This window comes from Sylvia atricapilla, chromosome Z (assembly GCF_009819655.1).
Source record: "Sylvia atricapilla isolate bSylAtr1 chromosome Z, bSylAtr1.pri, whole genome shotgun sequence".
NCBI classification, from domain to species: Eukaryota; Metazoa; Chordata; class Aves; order Passeriformes; family Sylviidae; genus Sylvia; species Sylvia atricapilla.
This window is the reverse complement of record NC_089174.1, coordinates 23,275,257-23,298,129: the sequence shown is the minus strand read 5'-3', so window position 1 is coordinate 23,298,129 and position 22,873 is coordinate 23,275,257. Positions and strand designations below refer to the sequence as shown.

Sequence of the window (22,873 nt, the reverse complement as noted above, 5' to 3'; positions counted from 1 at the left end):
TTATCATTAGACATTGTGGCTGCATTTTTCCCTTACAAACTACACTGTAATTTCTGAGACCACAGAACTGGACATGTCCATGATTTATGGGCATGAATGTGTAAGGAGTCAGAGATTTGTTACAGAACCTACAAACTATTCCTGAATAATTACAGGAAATACAACCTTGTTTTCAGAAACAGCAAACATATGTATTTACTGAATTACTGATAAAGAAGCTTTTCACATCACACACTAGTACCAATGGAAACATTCCAAATGCCGACTCAGTGTACCTCGAAAGGATGAAGATGCCTGCAAGGCATTACTTGGCAGTCTGGCTGGTCCACAGAAGAGGGACACGGTGACAGGTGTCACAACAGAGCAGCACCTGATGTTTGCTGTCTTGTGAGCTCTTGTCATTTCATCATATATGAGCCAGTCTGTAGGGAGAGCTTGGATGGCTGCGGCTTGTCCATTTGCTGGGGCAATCTGTGCAAGAGCAGGTTAGACTAGGCTATTATACCCTCTACCTATAATTAACGTTAACTTTAACATATTTCTCATTTTATCCAGAGACACTGTGGATGCCTCAACCTGGCAGTGTTCAAGGCCAGGCTGGGTGGAGCTCTGAGCAAACTGGACTAGTGAACGGTGTCCCTGCCCATGGCAGGGGGTTGGGGGGAGATAAGCTTTAAGGTCCCTTCCAACCCAAACCATTCTATGATTCTATATTTTGAGAAATAAATGCAGGTATAATTATATACCTGTATATAAAAATACACATGCAAATAAAAAAGCATGAGACAATTCAATCAAATTCACAAAATATCCTATCACGGTAAAACAAAATATTTTGCTTTAAAAAGAAATGTTTAAAAAGTTTCAGAGAAGAAACTTTTTTTCTTCTTGTTTTTAAGAGTAGGGATCATTACATTTTTAAAACAGTTTTGTAACTAGGGGCATTTTTTTTGCCATTTTGCCTTGCTCCATGTAGAGAAAGGACTAGTTGAAACAATGGAAAAATGAACCAACTCAGTTCTACCAGCTGGTTAGAAAAGTATTTTCTAAAGCGGTAGTGTTAAATAGCCATGCTGCTTTTAAAGTACTGACAACTAGGAAAAGACATTTATTTCTAAAACATGTGATAGATTTTAGTGCACTTTTTTGTGAACTACAAATTTAAAGTGATTTTACCTTTTTATACTGAGACTGACCAAGAACAGAGGTAGGATGAAATCGCACTTTCTTCTCCTTTGGTTCAGTCAACACGAGTCTTTCTCTGTCTACATGCACAAGATTGGGATACATCCCAGCCACTAAGGCAGCTTTAATTACAGCCCAGTTCTCAGAGTTAGTATTAACATCTCTAATATCAGCTCCTCCTCTGGCTCTCACAAAACCTGACAGGACAAAATGGTGCCATGATGGCTTGTGTTTGACTCTCAAAAGGAATTTGAAAATAAAGGTGAAATAAACTACCTATTTGTTGCATTTTTTACTACTGCCAACCATAACAGCATCAAGAAGAAACCATTACACTGAAATGAGGGCTTCATACTAACACAGAATACAATTATTTTCTACAATACAAAGACATTTCCTATGGAAATAATTTACTAAAACATAAAAATCCAAAGAAATTCATCTCAATAGTGAAATGCACTGGCATGTGGAGATGAGGGTACTTTCAGTTAGATCAGCCACACTTCCTCATCTACACCACACTCTGCATGAATGTGTACGTGTAAGTGTGTTTCAAAATTAAGTAAAGAAAATTACACCAGTGGACCTGATTTTTATTACAATTTCTATATGCTTAGCTTTAAAGCAAGGTTAAATTTTTTCCAAGTTCTTTACCCGATGCTCTAAGCTGGCCAAGCAACTGTGTTCTCATTCCTACAATGATTTCCATTGTGGCTTGGGAAAGGAAGTTCTTTTCACAGAAGGCTCTCTCCCAGCCATCGCTGCGTGCCTTCTGCCATGCCTGAGAATGTTTTTACATTTGCTTATTAATTTGACAAGCTAAAACTGAAAATCGCATTTTTTAAAAAAATCACATTTATGTCAATCAAATGAATGCAAAACCCACTCTGAAAGTAAATGTATCAAAATAGATTCTTTCTTCTGTTCAAGAATTAATTTTTTTTACCCGTTCACAACAATGATCATTATGTCCAGTTAAAATGATTAATTTAATAAATATCATTACATTAAGATAATGATTTTAAGTTCTTAATGTAGTAGGATGTAAAGAGGCACATTGTTGGAACATTAAGAATTTTGTAAAGTTTGAAAATATCAACAAAACATACCACAAAAAGTGCTCCCTTACAAATTTATGACTCAAATACACAGGAAAGCTACTAGACTAAAATAAAGTGTTCTCCAAGGACTTAATCACAGTCCACCACTCTACATCCAAGTAGACTGGTGCATTATTTGCCTTGATCAGGTGATCTACTGTGATTAGGACTCTCTGAAATGAAATTAAATACTACCTGGAAAGCCCTGAGCAGGGCCATGTGGTCACTGAATGTCCCTGCAGCAAAACGCCTCCTGCACAGCATGGCTGCACGCTTTTGCGAGGCCAGCGTGGGCAGCACAAAAGGGTCTTGGTAAGCAAGAGCACAGGCAATGGTCAGAACAGGATCCAGGCACTTCAGAACTACAGCATACAACACCATTTTACCAAGGTGTGGCTCTACAGGTAATTCCGTGAGGTGATAACCAAGCTCAGTGAGATCTTCCCAAGGGTCCATGGCATCTATGGTCTGTTTATAAACAAACAAACAAACAAACAAAGGAGACAGGGATGGGGACAGCAGACAAAATCAATTTACAGTGAAAGCAGAAAGAATGTGAATACTAGACATTAACTAGACCTGTTCCCAAACACTTAAAAAGCAAGTTGAACTATTAACAGAGACTTTGAAAAACTCTCTTCCCTTGACATGGAAAAACACATCCCCACACACTAAATGAAAACAGACTGTAGGAGAAGGGATTACAGGCCTTGCCCCTGATGAGTCACAGCTATATCCAGTCACTGCTTTATCCACAGCTGCATACAGTAAGGATGAGAGTGAAAAAAGGGTGGGCTGGTTAGTCAGGGAAGGATCCTGAGGAAGGAGGAACTGAAGGAAGGAACAGAAGGACTGGAGAGATGGGCAAGATGGGATAGAGAATTGCTGCTGTAAAGGATCTGCTGTGAGGTAGGTCTGGGTCTGCAGTTAGAGCCTGCTGCTGGAGCCTGCAGTCAGAGCCTAGCAGGGAAAAGCCTTGTAGTCAGTGTCTGCAAGGAAAGCCTACAGTGGGAGTTTGCTGTAGTCTGAGTCAGTGAGTAGTTGTGGAATCAGGATGGCTGAGTTGTGAAAAAGAATTAACCGGGACTCTTTTCACACTGATAAACCAGAGTGTGTGTCTCGGCTCATTTCAATCCCTAACGCGACCCCTGCTGTGGCAACAGACAATGAACAAAAATTCAAAACATCCTGATGTGATTAAAAACAGCTTCAGTACAAACTGAAGTCAGTAAGATAGACTGCTACACCACAAATTCGGAATCAAATACAATTCCCATCTAAACCTATTCTTTTCCTGACCTTAAGCATATGCACAGCATTTCTCACAGTTACAGCAGATGGAGGATCAGGAGCTTTTGTAAGAAAGTCTACAATTGGACAATTAATTGGAGCCAGAAGTTTTGTGTACAAACAGATCTCCTGCAAATTAAAAGGCAGAACAAAAAAGATTACCAAGATTTGGAAATAACCCCCAAACACAGGATTTGTTGCAATTAATAGTATGGTTTGATGACATTACGTTTTTTAAAGTTCTAATTTCTAACTAAACATGCACCTGAAGTGGCATTCTTAGAAGTTCTGGAGATTGAAATTCCAACATATTCTGAAACCGGAGCCTGCTAAAGAGATGAAAACAGACTCCAGGCTGACGGCGCCCGGCCCTTGAAAATAAAACATGAAAGTTATGAAAATTAGGATTTCTTTTTAAAAAGAAAACCAAAAGCCAACAAACAGACACAGAAACTTAGAATGGAAAAGTAGAAGCAGTACTATGAACAAAAGTGTTGTTAAGTGTAAGACACATACAAAGTGAGAGTTTTCCAATCACGGAATATTTTTGAGAGTGTGGCAATTTTTTTACTGTACTTTTGACCCAACACTAAGAAATCTGGAGAAAGAAAAAAAAGGCTTATCTAAGTAAAGTGGTTGTGGATGCTTTGCTAACCTAAGACCAGTCCAAATCTCAATCATCCTTTGTTGCAAGGAATCAAAGTTGCAAACTTATTTTCTTCCCCTCACATCCCCCAAACAGAAGAGACCTTTGGAGTAAAAGGTAAAATAAAGATTAAATAACTTGTGAGTGAATGGACAGAGACAGCACATTCTCACATTCATGCACAAACACCTGTAGCTTAATGCCAATATTGTTGATTAAACAGGCATTTGCTGCTACGTTAACTTCTGAGCCCTCAGTCACAGTGCTGGGGAGAATATGATCATGGCCTGTTAAGTCATGGATAGTTTGGAAAAAGTGAAATAGGCAGTCCTCTGCCCACAGACAGGGTGTGTAAACACCCCACTGGACACTGTGACTGCTGGTGCTACATGGGAGAAGGAGGAAGGAGAACAAATTAATGCAGGGAAAACAACCAAGACCTTTGGGAAATGCCTGAGCAGCACTTTTCTACAACTTGGGAAACGATTCCAAGGAAATGCATACTGACCCCCACTTGTCTGCAGAGAAAGTGTTGCTCATTGTCTAACATGACACTGGACTAGGCTACAAACAGTTATTATGCTGTGTGCTTCATTCTTACCATACAGGATGGTGGACATCTGAAAAATGAAAATCAGTATGAGGCATTCATTACCTGCCTTTTCTCTGGATAGCACTGGCTTTTGAAATCCACCCCATTTTTAGCCTTGTAACACGACTCAGTGCATCAAAAGACTTCTATAAAAACAAGAAAGGAACAAAAACCTAAGACTGAATAGGGTACGTGAAATAGAAGTTACTAGTTATTTAGATTACCAACAGAAGCACAATGGTATCTTCTCCATTTCAAATTAATTTATTATGCTATCTCCTTTGCAGTATCCTTATGTTACACAGTTTTCAAAATTGAACTTTTTCTACTCTATAGGTAATTTTACGTCAATAAAAGATATGTCAGATCTGTGTTCTGAGATATCAGAAAACAAGGAAGAATACATTATTATACGGAATAAAGCTCTCCTTTTTATCTCACTTGGAAATGACTGAGTTAGGGCATTGATTTGCTTAGATTGATGTAAAATTACAAAAAAAGGTTGTTTCATGAGAACTTTAGAAATTTGGCGTCCCTATTACCCATGAAATCCAATTTCATTTTCCAAGCCATGCACCAGGTCTTAAATTGTCTCATTATGTTATCTCGTTTTTCTTGAACAAAAAATTTCGGAATGGGCACTCAACACACCAGAGAAAGTGCTTAAAACCTTAATGGATTATTTATGGACTTGATACATTAGTAGGACAAAAGGAACTCCCAGTGTTCTCTAAGTCTCAGGAAGGTGGTAGTGTAAACTGAGGACTTGTTTTAAAAATCCAACAGAAATACTAAATTGCAAAAGAAGAAGATTTCAGACAGCTAGCTATTTAGAGTATTTGTCCTAAAACAAATGGATGCTGAAACTTTTCAGTGAGGTCTGTTGCCTGACAGGCACTAGCTCTCAGCCTACTGTAAAGCAAAAAAAACAGTTCTCCAAAATTTATGAACTGTATGTTTTTAGACTCACACTAGAAAAATTTAAGGCAGTCATACCTCTTTCAGCTTGCCTGAGTCAATGACAAACACAACATCATTGACTGTTATACTGGTTTCTGCAATATTAGTAGAAAGAATCTGCAAAGAAAAAAAAAAAAAAAACAAAACCAGAAAACTATAGTAACTGTAAAAGCAAAGGCAAAATAGATCATTGCAGCATCTGACAAAGTCCTCTGATACTTGCAATTTTGCGGATGCCAGAAGGTGGAGTTTCAAGCACTTTCTTCTGATCCAAAGTCTGCACACTCGAATGAAGCATGAAAACTTGGTATCTAATGCAAGACAAAAAGCACACTTTAAGGATCCTTAAAAGAAGCAGTGAAAAGCCACAGAAACTAAAGGATTTACCTGTGAGCATTATCAGCAAATCTCTTGTCATCAAAAAGAATGCGGTCCCTCAGGCTCACTATCTCATCATATCCAGGAAGAAATATTAAAATTGCTCCTAAAAAAGGAAGTGGGTTTGCAAAGTTAAGCAGAGAAAAGTCAAATACAGGTCAGTGCCATGTAAACTACCACTCGTAAAGTTTAACTTTTGAGGATTTCTGAAAAAAGACATGATTCATCAGCCAAATCCACAACAATTCACTGGGAATGTGGGTATTTACCTACCTGCATCACAACTATGACAGATGCTGTGAAGTAAGTGCATTATCAGATCCAGATCCACTTTTTCATCCTCAAAACTGTGATGATAAGCTGTCAGTAGTTCTCTGTCCTCTGCACTAAGGTCACTGCCACTTTTCTGGACCAGAGAACTTTCATCCAGATTTCCGAATCCAAATGAAGCACTGTAATAGAAAAATGCGCAGACCAGAGTCAAGGCTGCCCCCCTTGGGGTTGCATTCAGCCATCAACTCAAACTTTGATCAAGACCAACATGACTTGAATTCTAATTTTTAAGTGAAGCAGAAGAGAATCACTATACTATTACTGTTCACTGATTTAAATGTTAACCAACAAAGCATGCCACTTCATTTTTTTAGTGTTAAGTTTAGTTTTCTTAAACTTCATTGAAACACAACCACATAAACAAATGAAAGTATAAAAACACTTCTCATTTACCTGTTCAGGGAAAAATATTTAAAAGCTATGTGTTCTCCAAAAATTGCCTACTAGCAGAAGCTATCCTAAGAGAAATTATAATAAATATAATCTTTACAAAACACTACCTCAACTATGATAACTGATAACTGTAAGTTCATCAAAAAATCATTCTTGAACGGCCTAGTGTAACATAGATCAAAACACACAATAGACTTGTTTCCAAAAGTAACCATGTGAAAATAAAACGGTACGTAGTATAGAATGAGGAAGTTGTGCAAACATATGATACTGAGTACAAACTTTGTTGTTTGTTTTTGAAATATTCCTATTCTCAAAAAAAGATATTGCTATTTAGTCCAGATTTTACAGCATTAAAAGCTAAAACCTGCTCTGATTAAACAAAACCTCTTCTGATTAAATTAAAAGAACACAAACCTCAAATCTCCCTTCACCATGCTATGCAATTCTTTCTGCAAAGCACTTACAGCTTACCTGTAGGATTCCAACAGATCAACAACCTCTGTCTGTCCAAAGCGCCTAGCCCAGTCCACAGCCATCCTGAAAGAGTTGCATAAGTGTTTTTAGTAAGTTTTTCACTTCAAAAGACAAATGTGATCAGCACATCTGGAAGGAGACAGTTGACACCAGACTTTTGTACCCATTCCCGTATTGTTATCAGTACTGTTATTGCTGGATCTGCAACCTCCCATTTGAAAGTGCCTGAACAGGTGTTAACAGCTATCTGATTTTTAGATAACTGCAGTTCTTTACCACAAAAGAGTGTTAGTTTTACACAGGAGTGCCTGCAAACATGCACAAGGAAATGAGAAGGAAGAATGCTCTATTCCTTTAAAAAGCCCACACGAATGTGCAGAGATCAGACCTGCCCATTTGCAGTACCCTTTAAGTCATGCCCCAGAAGTCACACCCCAGGCATTTTTCATCAAAATGTGAGAAAACTTTGGGCTAATCCATGTCTTTCAGAAGTTGTCCTCCTCACAATGCAGTTCACTGTTTTACCTTTAAACTGCATCCCTTCCCAAGTTTTTCAAGCCTCAGTACCAAATATCAGATCCTTGGAATCCCAGTTCTTATCCTTCCATACTACAATTATATTACTCTACTTCCCTGTTTATATGAAGATATACTTCATAACCGCAAAACTTGAGTTTTTATAGATTCACAAACATTATTACATGATACAGCATATTTAGAAACGTAACCTACCTTCTAATGTAGGTAACTCCAAGAAAATAAGAATTGTCAAACATTTTGGTCCAATTCAGTAGATAACATTTTTTCTACTATACAGTGTCTTAAATAAGAACTATTGAAACCAAGTTTATGGCCCATAATCAAGACCATGTCATTACGAACTCAATTTGGAATGTACAGAAATCAATGTGATTAACAGGGGGTAGAAACTGTTTAGGCTGTCAAAATCTATAGTTCTTACAGCAGAGAGGTAAGTTAACAAATTAATTTAGGTGCTATAGAATTTTCTTTCTCATAAGAGAGATAGAAATAAATTTATCGACAAATAAATACATCAATCTTGTGGTTTCTGTTTTTACCAGCCATTGGATGACTTGCAGTGGATACTTGCTCCCATACTGATCAGCTGTTCTACTTGACTCAAAAAGCCTCTCCCTGAAGAAATCATCAGAGCAGTCGCACCAGTTTCACTGTGCCTATAATCAACTGAGAAGCAAAAAAAACCAAACCAGTAAACCAAACAGAAATGTTATTTCTACATCTAAATATAGTACAAATATTGCTTTCAAATTTCAGCCCAAAGATAATTTGCTTCTTCGCTTTATCTCTGCAGTCAGTTCATGTGAATTCCACACTGTTTTGGAAACACACTTCTGTAAGTACCCCAAAACAGCAACTAACAAAACAAGTCATTAATTCTGCTAGCCCTATGCATTTTTTCAGTAGGCATCAGAATGCAAACGTGAACCTCGTGAACATTTGAACCTGGAGATAAAGTAGCCACAGAAATTTAAGTACATTTGAGGTTGCTTTTTTCTTATGTAGTAACACAAGAAACCTACCACTGACATTTTCAGTTAAAATAAGATGGAACACCTGAGCAAAGGAATCAGTATCTTTATGCAACCAGATGTCAGAAAGACAGGAATCCATTTCTTTTACTATCCACGGTTCAAGGCAATTCACATCTTTTTCAGTCTGAAGACAAAAACCAATATTGAAAAATTAATCACCTGCAAGAATTGTCTTTATTTTCATTACACACAAAGAATTTGAATGGTTAGTTTTCGCAGCAGCAATTCAGAAATCCCGCAGTCAGGTATCAGTTAATTCATTGATTGTGTCATATGCAAGTACTCACACTATGGCAGTTGAGCCCTTTGATCTGAGTGTGTACAACCACCATAACTGAAGGGCACACTCCAGTTCATCCTAATAAAGTAATCTTTAAAATACGTTATTATCCTGAGAGACTCTACAGCATTATCTTCAGAAAACAGATTTTAAATGGCTAGTAATACAACACAAATATAAAGATCTTTTCCAACCAAAGAAAAAACTTACCAGTTGATTAAATACTGTGTCACCACCATCATCCAACCATTTGTATTCTTCATTTGACCTTGGAACTGATTTTTGTCTCCGAGGTGCCAGTTTGTTAGTGTTTTCTTGAACTGAACACCACTCAGCAAGAGTGTTCTTCTGTTTCTCTTCTACGGTGCAAAGTATTCCCCAAGAATGTTTTAGAGTCATCTTTATTATCTATTGTTTTCTACTAAAGAAACAGTTATACCAGGTCAAAGTTTTACCGATTCAACCTCTTTTATTTAATCTAGAATGCTACTACCAGTCCAACATAAATGACATGCTTAGAAGTACCCAAAGTGCACCACTGCAAACAAAGGCTATAAGAAGGCAAAACCCACCATTTTAGTGTTCAATCCCTGAAGCCTCCATTCTTCCAAACTACTGCATTTAAAGGAGCCTCTTAAGTAATTACTTTCTACCTCAGCCCAGATCTTTCTCCCCAAGTGGAATGCTGAAGAGAAGAGATACAGTCTCTGCATGTAACAACCTGGTTTTGTACACAAGCGGAAGAAAAAGTAGAGAACGCCAGTGTCTTAACTAAACTTTTCTGTCTCCAGTGATCAGAGCTGAGCACTTTGATAGATATCCAGTTAGGATTTTACGTTATGGGTTTACATTTTTTTAAATTTTTCTTTCAGTAATCACCAGGATCATTACTGTCAGTTGCCAGGAAAACTTCTGAAGTAGTATCTACTAAATTAAACGAAAACAAATTGTGTTTAGCTCAAAAGTGTTAATGCTTATAAAAAATACATCTATGCCTGAAGAACACAGTGAAAAATGTTACTAAAGGGAACAACTTGTACACTTTGTGCAAGATGTACAAAATCCTGCAGGCTTCAATTTGCATCCAAAGTACAGAGCATTGTATGCTGCTTTAGTGTTCATGTGGGCAGAGCCCCCAATTATATGTAACTCTACACCATAATAATTAGGAAAAGATATGACATTTATCAACTAGAAGCAAAAAGAATGTAACCATTGAAACAAAATTATTTTTTTCCTTAATTGCGTAAACTATTTCAATAATGTAAATACTGAGAGCTTAAAGATACTTGCTATCATCAAGCTACATCTCATTTAATCTCCTGACATTGGAATTTTAACAGAAAATAACCCTGCTAATTGTTTGACCAATCAATCAATGATTCTCATAGCCAACCTTGCAATTAAGAAGTCCACCAACCTTGCTGCTTCTCTTTTTTGTACTTAACCATCTCTTTGTTTGTATACCCAGTGCTTCGTAAAATGTCCTCCAGAAACATCTCTTTAACTTCAAAAGGTCTTCCTTGGACTAAAAGTATAAAAAAATCCATAAAAGATTAGATATTCACTGGCTTCACTTACAGCATTTATTTAAAAAAAAAATAACATTGCTGGGTTTATTTTTCTCAAAATCATACAAACCAGAACATTTCCAAAGTAAAATGCCACCTTGTTTCTCATCAACTTCTTCAATTTTATCAGGTGTTACAGCAAGAGATGTTCATAAGATTGACAGTTATTAAATACAAATTTTTTAAAATGAGGAAAACAGCCTTTTTGTTTAGGGTTACAAACAAGAACTCATCATGTAAGCCTGCCACTGGGAATAAAAATGTAATTAATTAATAAGTAATTAAGACAGCTTTGTGCAAGGTTCCACAAGGAGATACTACATCTTTGTATTAAACTACTTTCTTTTCACGAGAAGTATGTGAGGAGATAGATTTATCTCCATGCCCTCAACTAACTCCACAAAGCTTTCTTTACTGAATACCTCTTGACAGATGAGACATCCCAGTGGTCTTTACTTTCCAATAAATTATCCTGACTTCTTTTTCAAAATTATTCTTTTCTAGACCTTATCTGTGGACATGAAAGGATGCTTTTTGCATGATGAATTAAAATCTCTGCATTTTGATTTCTTATCCCTCAAAAGCTGACTTTAGACCACTCAGGATTTTCCTTCAGAAAAAAAAAATCCACAATTCACACACTTTTATAAGCTGTCATAGCCGAAGTATTCCAACGCTGACCACAAACTCTATGTTCTACAGAAATACACAGCTACAAAATATTGGTTTCTGTGCCCAGAATTTTGTCAGTTAATGCACTGATTGCTGAAGGAGAATCAAACCTTTTCCCTTACTGTAACAGACAAAGTAGGTTCTTTTAATTCTGAAATTCTCAAAAACAACAACAACAACAACAACAACAAACCATCTTTTCAAGTACTATTGGCTTGTTACATAACCAGCATAAACACTGTGGTAAACAGAAGAGATTGTCATCAGAATTTCCAACACAAATACACCGATCTAAAAGAACAGGAAACTGAAAAAAGATAAACTGGAAAGCCACAAAACAATCACAACTTCCTTGCAACTCCCTTGCAAAAAAAAAAATTCAGAGAACATGAAATAATGTGTAATTTCCAGATTCCTGTCTCCAACAATTTGCAAGCTTTATTTTACTAGGCAGAAATTCAAATTTGGGAACTAGAAATAAGCACTTCTATCTGCAAAAATAGGGAAAAGATGATTCCTTCTCACAAACACTTGCTGAAATAAACCAGTAAGGGATCTCACAGATTTCCTAAAACTGTTGAGATTTTTTTAAAAAAAAGCTGACAGGCAGAGTGTCTACCTGATTGTCACATAAAGCATTTATTATAACAGCCACTTTTCAAACCACATTAAATTTGGACATTGTTGAAAAAGTAAGAGGATTGCAAGGTGTCAGAAGAGTTCGCCCATGCAGAAAAACCTAGCCAGGAGGCTGGTGGAAAAAAAATCAAACTCCCTAAATACCCTCATCTCCCACACATCTCTATTTTGCCTCTATTAAAGATCAGTCAGATGAAGTTAAAATAGCAGTAATGGTAACCTTTCTTTGCACCAGAATGTAATTTAATGGCAGGTAACTTGAGTCTGACCAGAAACTAAGAGAAACTGGATGCCTTTTTTGAATACTTACCTAGACAAACGACTACTAATTTCATTTAAATCAAAGAATCATGTGATTCAAGCATGAAACCAAATCTGCCTACATCTGTATTTCTGAACTGAATAGGTACAATTATCTGTGTTTTATCCAGTAACCAGTATCAATCTTTATGAGGCCTAAAGAATTAGAATCTACTGGAATGTATTAATATATATCACACTCATGTAGCTCTTAAGTCCTGTATGAGTACAAAGCCCTTTCAATAACCTTTTCCTACTTCTTGAATTAATACTGGAGGGAGGCAGGGCATACCTGCATTTACAGATTAAAATACTTCGCTCTGATGTAGGTGCAAATAGTTAAAGAATAACAAACCTGAATACACAAAGAACAGATTCCTGTAACTCTCAATGTATTCATCATGTGCCTTTACTCAGAATTGTTTGCTACAGTTTAGTAAGATCTGTGAGTCTCAGGACAGGTATACTCAGATTTAAGAGTTAAGATAAATAAATACTTACTATGTATAACTGGGCAGCTTCCAAAATACCTAATAAAGAGATTTGCATCTAGAGCAGCACTAGAAATAACTAGTTTCAAATTATTCTGGTTTTGTAGCACATCTCTCAGTTTTATTAGCAAAAAGTCACTGAACTTATCCCTCTCATGTACTTCATCCTGTAACAAAACAGAAAAAAAAAAAAAAGATAAACATCACAGATTCAAAATCACAACTTCTGACAAATACAAACCTTTTTAAAAAAATAAAATATACGATTTAGTGGCACATTACAGAGGCCTTAAAATGTGTAAGTCTAGTTTAAATAACAGGGATTTTTTAAGAACTATCCATAAACCAAAACATACTTCAAAAAGTTTATCAAAGCCAAGTGCACTGCAACGCTGAAGCTGTACGTACCTTAACTTCAGAGGCCAAACTGAATATCTGAAACCTCTCTAATTTTGTATTTAAAGCCCAATTTCAAGAAAAGGACACAAACCACAAAACCTAAAAATCTTATTTTAATAAATTCTCACTTCACCACTGATAAGCATTTGAAGAAATGTATGACACCACATAATCAGAAAAAAAATACATTGCTTAGACAAGTCATATGCAAAGCGATTAAGGCACATAACTGATTAAGGCACATAACTGATTAATCATTTTTGTCATTCTTTTGTTTTGTTTTGTAAAAGATGTGGTGGTTTAGCATGAATGTGAAAAGTTTTTTTCCATAAGGTAGTTTTAGCATGGATTGTGATTGACAGCTTGACTGACAAATGGGAGTGTTTCTATGTCTCTGGAAACACAGTCTTGAATCACAGGTTCTGGTGACCTTTCCCTTTCCTTTTCTGGCTGGCAGAAAGGTTACACCATCTCGTGAGTCAGGGTTCGGGCTGGGCCCCCGGGGCCAGGCCTGCCGGGCCTCAAGTCGGGGGCCCGCCTGTGGGACAGCGGCCAGGGCTGGCCGTGTCCCCTCCCAGCTCCTCCGATGGGGAGAGGAGGAGGAAGACTGCAGACCAGCAGTCTGGCCCTGCGCCAGGACCACGATGGCCGTGCTCTGGGCCTTGGTTGCCAGAGCCACTGCTCCAAAGGAGGAGAGACTTTTAAGAACTTTTCTTCGGAGCTCCAGGGAGCTGATCCAAGTTTGAGTCACTTTAGATCTGACCAGGGGTGGAGGAGGTTTCATCCATCAGTGTTCCTGAGCATGCGCTCTCTCGCTCTCTCCCCCTTCCTCCCCCCACCATCACCTGTGGCCTTGAAGCTCCGAGAATCTGCTGGAGAGGAAAAAAAAAACATTGGGCAACGACTTTAACCCTTTTCCCTCCTCCATGGAAGACAGAGTGATTTAGAATGTAGAGAGACAGCATTGAGAGAAAGTCAGTGAAAGAACTGAGAAAGACTATCGGAAGATGGGATGGAGGAAGTGGACATTTTTGACCAGACTTCTCTGGATGTGAATTATGGGGAAAGGGACTGTTTTTGTAATATCCTAATGCTGCTTGGGGGAATGCAAGTTCTAGCCAAAGGGTTGTGTGTATTGATATACATGGATTTTAATTGAGAATTTTGATTAGAATATGTCCCCAGCTCCTGGGAAAGAACAAGGAGGTCTCTATTTCTTTTGAAATAGAAGTGAATTTAGAGATGGAAGAGAATCCTTGTTTTGTACTGGAAAAGCATTCTTAAAACAATACTCCAAACATGTGGAAGCCCATAAACAGCATGGAAAACTGTTGTATGGGTGGGACTGTACAGAATCTGCAAAAATTCCGGGCGGCTGCAGATCTGTGAAAGCCACCAGACCTTTTTCTTGTGGCGTGTTCTCCATAACCCTAGAGAGGCTCCTCTCCCAAGGTGATGCAGGATCGTGTTTAAATGGGGGTGACTGACTGAAAATCAGTTTTCTCTCTGTGTTGAGTGGGAAAGTGAACAGTTGTCGGGGGGCGGGGGGGGCGCGGGGGGGGGCGCGGGGGGAAGATGTTTGAATGGCTCAGAATGTCTCTTTTTTTTCCCTCTTTTTCTTTAGTGTTTATTAATAAAATCTATCTGTTTTTACTTTTAAGTTGTGCCTGTTTTGCCCTTTTCTCCCAAAGTCCTATCTCCCAGTTGATAATTAAAATTTGACGAATGTGAAACCACAACAGTTTTGTATTATGAATAAATGAAACAATAATTCAAATACAAAGTTTGTAGGCTCACATCAAGAATGTCTAGATCATTTTCATGCTTTTTTGACTTTGATAAACAGGTAGGAACCTAAACTTACCATGATTTCTTTTAATCTTCAATACTTCAACCTCAGCATAAACATTCTAGTTCCCATTACTTAGTATATTCCACAATAGGAATATTAATATAATCATAAATGAACATACCTGAATAAATTGCTACCAATTAGACTGCACATTATCTTGAAAACACTGGGCAAACAAATGGACTGAAAACCTGGTACTGCTAAAACAAATATACGGTAACAGAAATTCGGACATGATCACATTGAACCACAACAATGTAAGCCTCTCAAAGGCTTTTCTGCTGATAGGGGAAGTTCTCAAAGGCTTTTCTGCTGACAGGGGAAGTTCAGAAACATTTACTCTTCTGTCCTCCTAAACTCATGATTCTACAACTAATTATTGGCTAATTATGAAATAATTGACCAACTATATAACTATTGGCTAATTATATAACAAATTATGAAAACAAATAAGATAGTTTTACAGAAAAAACCACAAACACACAGAAAAGCACTAAAATCCACAAAACATGCATGCTGCTCTAAGGACTCAGGAAGTCTTTAAAGTTGAAGCAGATTCTACCAAACAAAAGCACCTAAAAGTCTCAGCAAATTTCAATAAAACAAATGAGGACCTCATTTTCCAAAGCAATCCATATTGCTCCACCCCACATGAAAGACCACAGGATGCTCACCACAATAACATGGGTCACGGTAGACAGGGCGCTGTCTCCTGCCATCAGTGTGCGAAGGAGCATGTCGTTAGTGCAGAATGTTACCAGAGTCTTTGGAGAAACCCTACAGAACAGATCACAGAGACAACTCAGGGGGTTTGCAGCATTTAAAGGCTGCTAGCTTTCCATGGTTCAAAAATTAAAGCTGCGGCTGACCAGAAGAGGAATTACAGTTCTCTCCCCAGAAGATTCATGCACACCACTTGTTTTTAAACTATGCCTTTTCCCAGACATTTCCTAATAATTCTTAGTGCTTGCATCCCAAAAATTTGGACAAAACATTAATTGAAAAAGAAAGATTATAATTTTAATAAATAAGGAAGTTAAAGAGAGCTGTGAGAAACTCTGCATGTCATCCAATTTACTAGAAAATTCCATGTGGAAAAACACATTCCAATTCCTCGGAACATGCTTGGAAATAGCCTTTCTATCTGCCTACACGTGGTGGGATGAACCTGGCTGGATGCTAGGTGCCTACCCAAGCCACTCTATCTGTCCTCTCCATGGGCAGGGGAGAGGAAACACAAGAAAAGACTCACAGGGTCAAGACAAGGACAAGCAGAGACATGAGTCTCTCCCATGGATGACAGCCCTCCACAAGCTTCTCCAATATGAGTCCTTCCCATGGGCTGCAGTTCTTCGTGAACTGCTGCAGAACAGGTCTTTTTCCACAGGGTGCAGTGCTTCAGGAACAGCCTCCTCCAGTGCGACCCCACACGGTCACAATCCTGACAGCAAACCTGCTTCTGTGTGGGCTGCTGTGCCCAGGGCCACAGGTTCTGTCAGCAGCCTGTTTAAGCATGGACTTCCCAGAGGATCATAGCCTCCTCCAGGCATCCACCTGCTTCAACCTGGATTCCTGCACAGGAGGATCTCTGCTGCACCATGGACTTCCATGGGCTGCAGGGGCACAGCTGCCTCACCCTGGGCTGTACCATGGCCTGCTCTGGCACCTGGAGCACCTCTTCTCCTCCTGCATGGACCCTCCTGTCTGCAGAGCTGCTTCTCTCGCGCTCTCACTGCTCTCCTTGAACTGCTGCCTCTGTTGTGCAGGTTTTTCTCCCCCATTTCCCACTGTCCCAGAGGCACTACCACCATCACAGATGGGCTCAGCCTCTAGCCAGATGCAGGCCTGTCTTGGCTGGCACCAGCTCTCGTCAGACATGGGAGAAGCTTCTGGCATCATCTCACAAAAGCTTCCCCACAGCTCCCAAAGCCTTGCCTTGCAACCCCAGTACACCACAGCTGACTAAACCACAAAGTAATCAGCTGATCCTCTGGTTTTTCAGGAGGCCAAAATACCAAAATATTACTATCCTATACCTGGGGCCGAGTTAGCCCTTCCCGGAAAAACAGCAATTGTCACTACCTCCTCCAATAGTGCTGTCCTAAAGGAGCTGAAAAGTTCCTACAGCTCTTCTCTTGAAGACCGTTAAGAAAACTTTAAAAATTAGACCTCTATGTTACTATAAACACCTCTAAAAATCTCCACTCCGGACCTTTTTTGTCCACAGCTCGAAATATTGTCATCTCCCCCTTTTAGTGGTTCTCTGGAGTAAATGTATTGATTCTTATGCTGGATTTTCTGCATTGCTTGCAGTAATTCTTCCATTTTGATCTGCCTCTGCTCTTCTTCTGCCAGCATAGTACTCCCACATAATCATCCAGCTTCTTTGTGATACATCTTCACTAGCTTTTGTAATCCCTAAATAGCTTTGGGAGATTTCATACACACATCTGAATTCTTACTCTGGCTTTGTTGCTCAAGTGCGTTAATTTTCATCAGCTCTGTGTTATCTTCGCTCATTTAAGCCAACACAACCTTTTGCCATCTTCTGGTCACTCATACCCCAACCGCTGCCGCCTCCCTGAAGTGTCACTGGCTATACAGTGCAAAGATGTAGAAAACCTATACAGCCCATCCATGCTCTGTTCTATAGAGAAAACCATCAAGTGATATTGAAATGTCTGCTTTTACATCACACTTTTAAACACAAAAGCTGAAGCAGAGTAAATTTAGCCCAAACCAGACTGGTAAATAATACTCAGTTTCATCAGTGACTTCCAGTTCTGTTGTTTTCCCTTTCATGACCCCCTGCCAACTCACACTACATAACACTTGTTAACACATGCTGCTCTTCCCACTTACCTTCAAAGCTTGCAGAACTTTTGGATCCATATGTTAAAAGTAAAGAGTGGAAAAAAAAGAGAAGAGAGGAAAGTGTAGACTTGATCTGAAAAGCAGGCAAGGATTTACATGCACATACTCCCAAAAGTAATCAATAGAAAGCACTTGAAATTCAGTTCTATAAGACAACCTGAAACTGCAAAACACAGGAAGAAAGCTGTCCTTTTTACTCTTAAGTACTCCTTACGTGCAACAACATAGCCCACCTGTAATTTATGGGGTTGCATCCATACTGCAGTTTAAATGTACACAAGATTCATGATACCAACACAAGATCAACTGATACTTAGAAATACCATTAGTACCTGCTTTCTAACCGGATCTGGTAACCAATTGTCTGGCCAATCTTCTCTCTTCTTTCTGCTGCCACTCTTTCAGCTACAGCAACAGCTGCTAAGCCTCTTGGCTGAGTACAAAACACACGACAGGGAGTTCCATTCTTGTAGCAGTCATCAAGGATAAACTGAGGGATCTGTAAAGAAGTGGTTCAAAGTAACTTTTGAAAATGTCACAGCTTTCTTAGTACAAGGAAACAATTTAACTGCATCTCAGCATTACACATCGCAAAAAGACTTTTCATTAGGATTATCACTGCAAACATACCTGAATTGGCAGAAAACAAATTTCTAAGCATAACCTACTTAAGATTTTTTAAAGAAAAAACTTGCAGTGTCTCTCTCCTGCTTCAGAGAAATCTATATTAAAAAAAAAAAAAGCCCTAAAGACAATCTCTCATTTTAACACAGAAAATATATTACTCTAAGAACAGAACGAACCTTAGAAGAAAAAGGGTTATACAAACATCACAGCTACTTTCCTTTCAATATTTTACATTATTTTAATGAAAAAATGTATCTATCAGAAAATTGGGAGGAACTATTTATGCTTTTAGTACCTGTCTGCTGGTTTAGTATATCAAAAGCAAGAAAGTGAATTAGAACACAAGATTTTCAATCATACGGGAAAAGAAAAGCCTTTAAATAGCATAAAAATGTCCCTTATCACAAACGTTACACAATTGGCTTTAGTTTAGTATAAATACTGTTAATTTTTTTATTTCACTAAAGAAACATACTTGAGTAGTTTTTCCTGATCCAGTCTCTCCTATAATCAAAACAATTTTATTGTCCTTTATTATTTGGACAATTTCTTCCTGTTTTTCAAGAACTGGCAGTGATTGCCTGAAGGAATCAAACTCTGATTCCCCTCTTTTCACAGGGACCTGGGGGATACCGTCATTTAGGCGACCACTTGTCTTGTTCACTTCTTTGTTTTCTGTGAAGAGAAGTTAAAATTTTATTTATACAGATACAGAGGAAGGTCACTAAAACACTGCTCAAAATTTGTTCTTAAAAATTAATGTTGCTGATTTTTTATGCATCCCTGGGGGTAAAGTGGCAAACCTGCCACAGATTTAGAAGTCATATTTATAGCAATACGATTTCTTCCAGTGCTTGAAACACATATATTTCAAAACAGCTATTACTTTCATAGGTATTTTGAAGAACACCAGACTCTTCCAGAGCATTGCTCCAAGTAAAAAAAAAAAAACGCCTACAAAGAGCAGAAGGAGAAAGGGAAACTAAACCAGAGAAAAACAGTCTGGTGTATTTTGGTGGCCTTTGTATCTGTCCCCACATTTCACATCTGCAGTTTTGCCTAGAAATACACACTTTCAGAGTTAAACCTTTAAACTATAACACACATTTGCCTGAAATCATACTAATTCAAGCATGCTGTATCAAGAGTCCTGGACCCCACACAGCAGTGTAATGTGTTGGAAAGCAGCCTATAAGTAGCCAAAAAAACATGCACACCTTTTGAGGGAGCTACTTCAAATCCAGCACTGCAAGTGCTACTCTGTAATTCCTTGATAATTATTTTCCAGAAGAATGGAAAGCTTGCTGTAAACTCAAATATGTGTATTTTATGTGATTAACGGATTCATGTACTAAATTACAAGCTCTGTTGTACCAAGACATACACAGACTAAGAGATCAGGAGAACTAAAAATACATTCTCGAGAAGCAGAGAAAGACAAATATTAGACTGTTCGTTAACTTATCCCTTATATTTCTAAGACATTGCATTTCAGTACTTTAATTATAGCTTCGCTCTCTTCATTAAACAATCCTATTAAACAACTGAAACAATTGAAAAAAACAAACCAAAAGAAGCACTTAAAGAACAGACACTATGTATCACAAATACACAATTATACAAGGCATATTGGTACAAGAGTTTTCTGTTCACTACACCCACCTCTGCACACAGAAACACAGTGTAACTCTTCCACTTGTAGCTGCTAAAGCTATAACCTAGATTAACGCATTGCTTTAAAAAAAACCCCCAACATTTTATCAGAAGTTTGTCCTTCAGTGAACTCTTTCACGTTCCAGAAATCTAGACAGTAGGATCTTAAGGACCCTATCCCTTTTGTAGAGATGAAGAAACAAACACTAAACTTCTTGATTTATCAAGGACATGAATTTCTCTAAGCAGAACAGCCAACCTCATTTTCTCATAAGGGTGTTCTTATGGCATCACGGTAACACCCTTCAATCCCACCTCATAGCACTTGTATGAAGCACTTGACTCTTCAAACCCACCTATTAGCACTTGCATGAAGCCACATTTCACAAATTTGCTTCCGAAAAGATCTGGCTAGAACTGGCTCAAAGACTCTAAATTAACTGAGTGCAAGGTAGACATCGCACTGTGCATGGTATGACTGCCCAAGTTCTGCACAACACCAGTTACAAAAGACCTTAAAAGTAAGGAAAATTCATGTATTGGTGTCAAGATGTCTGTTGGGACACAAGAAGGGACAGAACCAAAGGGGGTTTGTTTTGTCCTTGGGTTGCAGCTGGTTTTTTCAAGTGGTGTTGACGGACAAATCCAAATCAGAAGACACACCAAACATACCAGATTCAACAGCACAGGCCTTTCCTCGCTCTGTCCTTGGCAGGAGCTCTGTGCGCTCCTTATTGGTGACAGGAAAGCTCTGAATTAGACTCCGAACAGCGTGTTTTGTACGGAGAGCCAAGTCACAAGTCATGACTGCATGCGTCTCTGATACGTCCTTCTTCCTTACAGTCAGGTATCGATGGGCTCCTTTTCTGTGAGAAGGGAAAAGAAAATGTATTTCAGGAATAAGTAATGTACTCTAGGTTAATTTTTATCTGTCAAGGTATGAGGTTCTATGCAAAACCTTTAAAAAAACCAAGAGAGCACAGTGAGAAGCCTTTTTAATGGATGCATTAAATCCACAAAGTATAAAAGCAAGCCATCCCAAAAAGCATGGCACAAGTTTTTCCAAGCATGCATACAGCAATGAACAAAGGTATTTGAATTTCCATGTCTATTTTTACCCTTTCTTGTCTAATACTATTAGTTGCAACACAGCAGCGTATGTTGAAAACATCCATCAGGTTATCATTAATCATGAAACTCCATTCATTTGCACCAAAAACCTGAAAACTGTACCCCAACTCACCCTCTGCTTTTAGATACCAGTCCAAGAGACTGACAGAGCCGGTGAACAAATGCTCTTTCAGTACTAGTGAAACTAGAAGGAAATTCCATCTCTAGAATGAGAAATAATCGTTACAAAACAGTTACAATGCAACAGGCAGTAATCTTGACATATCCCAATATCATAGAATCACAGAACTGTTAGGATTGCAATTTGCTGTAGACTGTGGGACAGTCTACAGTGCAGGGACATCACCCAGTGCAGGCCCTCTGGCAAGGCAGTCACTTGGAGCAGGTGATGGAGGAACACACCCAGGTGGGTTGGTGATGTCTCCAGAGGGGGAAACTCCATGCTCTCCCTGGGCCGAAGTTCCAGTGCTCTGCCACCCTCAATGGAAAGAAGTTCTCCCTCATATTGAGGTACAACTTCCTGTATTTTCATTTATGGCCATTGCTCCTTATCCTGTCACCAAAACAGTCTGCACTGCCCTCCTGGAACTCACCCTGGAGGTGTAAGATCCTCGCGTGAGTAAGATCCCCTCCCAATCTTCTCTAGGCTAAACAGGCCCAGCTCCCGCACCTCTCCGGAAAAGAGACGCTCCAGACCCCTCATCTCATCTCAGTGGTCTCTGCTGGACACCCTCCCTGTACTGAGGAGCCCAAAGCTGGACACAGCACTCCAGCTGTGCCCCACTAGGGCTGGGCAGAGAGGCAGTGACCCCACGCAGGCCCCGATCCGCTGCTAGTGCCCTCCCAAGACCCAGAGGCTCCCTCAAGGCCGAGCTGAGCCGCGCACCCGCCTCGTCCCCACTCTGGAACCGCTCCAGGGCGAGCTGCACCGCCATCTCCACCTCTTCGTCCACGCCGACCTCCCTAAAGGCCTCGGCCCGGGCGCGCACCGCGGCGGCGGCAGCCGAGCCCCCTGCGGCCCCGCTGGGCTGCCGCCGTGAGACCCGCCTGTGTCGAGACATGGCCCAGACACGGCCCTGACACGGCCCCGACACCGGCACAAGCCGAGGCCACGGATCCTCGGCCCGGGGGCGACGCCGGCGGCGGGGCGGGGCCTGCGTGGGGTCACCCGCAGCCGGAAACGCCCCCGAACGGAAGGAAATTGCCACTTTTCCCCGCGTTAGGGTGTTGAAGCTGCCGTGTACCGAGGTACGTGTATGGCCGTGACCAGAAAGTGTCAACGTTACGCCGTCTGATCATAAATTACGTGTTTTAATTGAATGGCATTAAACGTAGGTGTGGCGAGGGTCATCTCGGCTGACAGCCTCCTCCCTCTGTAAATGCTACTTGCCCTTGATTTTAGATAGTCGTTTCCTGCTGTCCTTTGACATCACGCTGAGGGCATGAGACAGAAACT

The 22,873-nt window shown here is 39.4% G+C and overlaps 1 protein-coding gene across 1 annotated transcript in view; it reads right to left on the bottom strand.

The window, feature by feature from the left end:
- The window catches only part of LOC136374473 (3'-5' RNA helicase YTHDC2-like), a 32,348-nt gene extending 9,870 nt beyond the window's left edge, over positions 1-22,478 (bottom strand). Inside the window, exons 1-23 of the mRNA XM_066339848.1 lie at positions 22,304-22,478; positions 21,530-21,620; positions 20,959-21,152; positions 19,109-19,308; positions 18,339-18,505; positions 15,807-15,909; positions 12,892-13,048; positions 10,629-10,736; positions 9,419-9,567; positions 8,917-9,052; positions 8,434-8,560; positions 7,352-7,417; positions 6,425-6,603; positions 6,161-6,257; positions 5,997-6,084; positions 5,810-5,890; positions 4,877-4,959; positions 3,841-3,946; positions 3,585-3,704; positions 2,481-2,753; positions 1,840-1,966; positions 1,177-1,382; positions 276-471 (exon numbers count right to left, since the gene is read on the bottom strand). Of these exons, the coding sequence (XP_066195945.1) occupies positions 276-471; positions 1,177-1,382; positions 1,840-1,966; positions 2,481-2,753; positions 3,585-3,704; positions 3,841-3,946; positions 4,877-4,959; positions 5,810-5,890; positions 5,997-6,084; positions 6,161-6,257; positions 6,425-6,603; positions 7,352-7,417; positions 8,434-8,560; positions 8,917-9,052; positions 9,419-9,567; positions 10,629-10,736; positions 12,892-13,048; positions 15,807-15,909; positions 18,339-18,505; positions 19,109-19,308; positions 20,959-21,152; positions 21,530-21,620; positions 22,304-22,478 (3,229 nt within the window). The remainder of the gene's footprint in view (positions 1-275; positions 472-1,176; positions 1,383-1,839; positions 1,967-2,480; positions 2,754-3,584; positions 3,705-3,840; positions 3,947-4,876; positions 4,960-5,809; positions 5,891-5,996; positions 6,085-6,160; positions 6,258-6,424; positions 6,604-7,351; positions 7,418-8,433; positions 8,561-8,916; positions 9,053-9,418; positions 9,568-10,628; positions 10,737-12,891; positions 13,049-15,806; positions 15,910-18,338; positions 18,506-19,108; positions 19,309-20,958; positions 21,153-21,529; positions 21,621-22,303) is intronic.
- Positions 22,479-22,873: the final 395 nt, after the last annotated feature.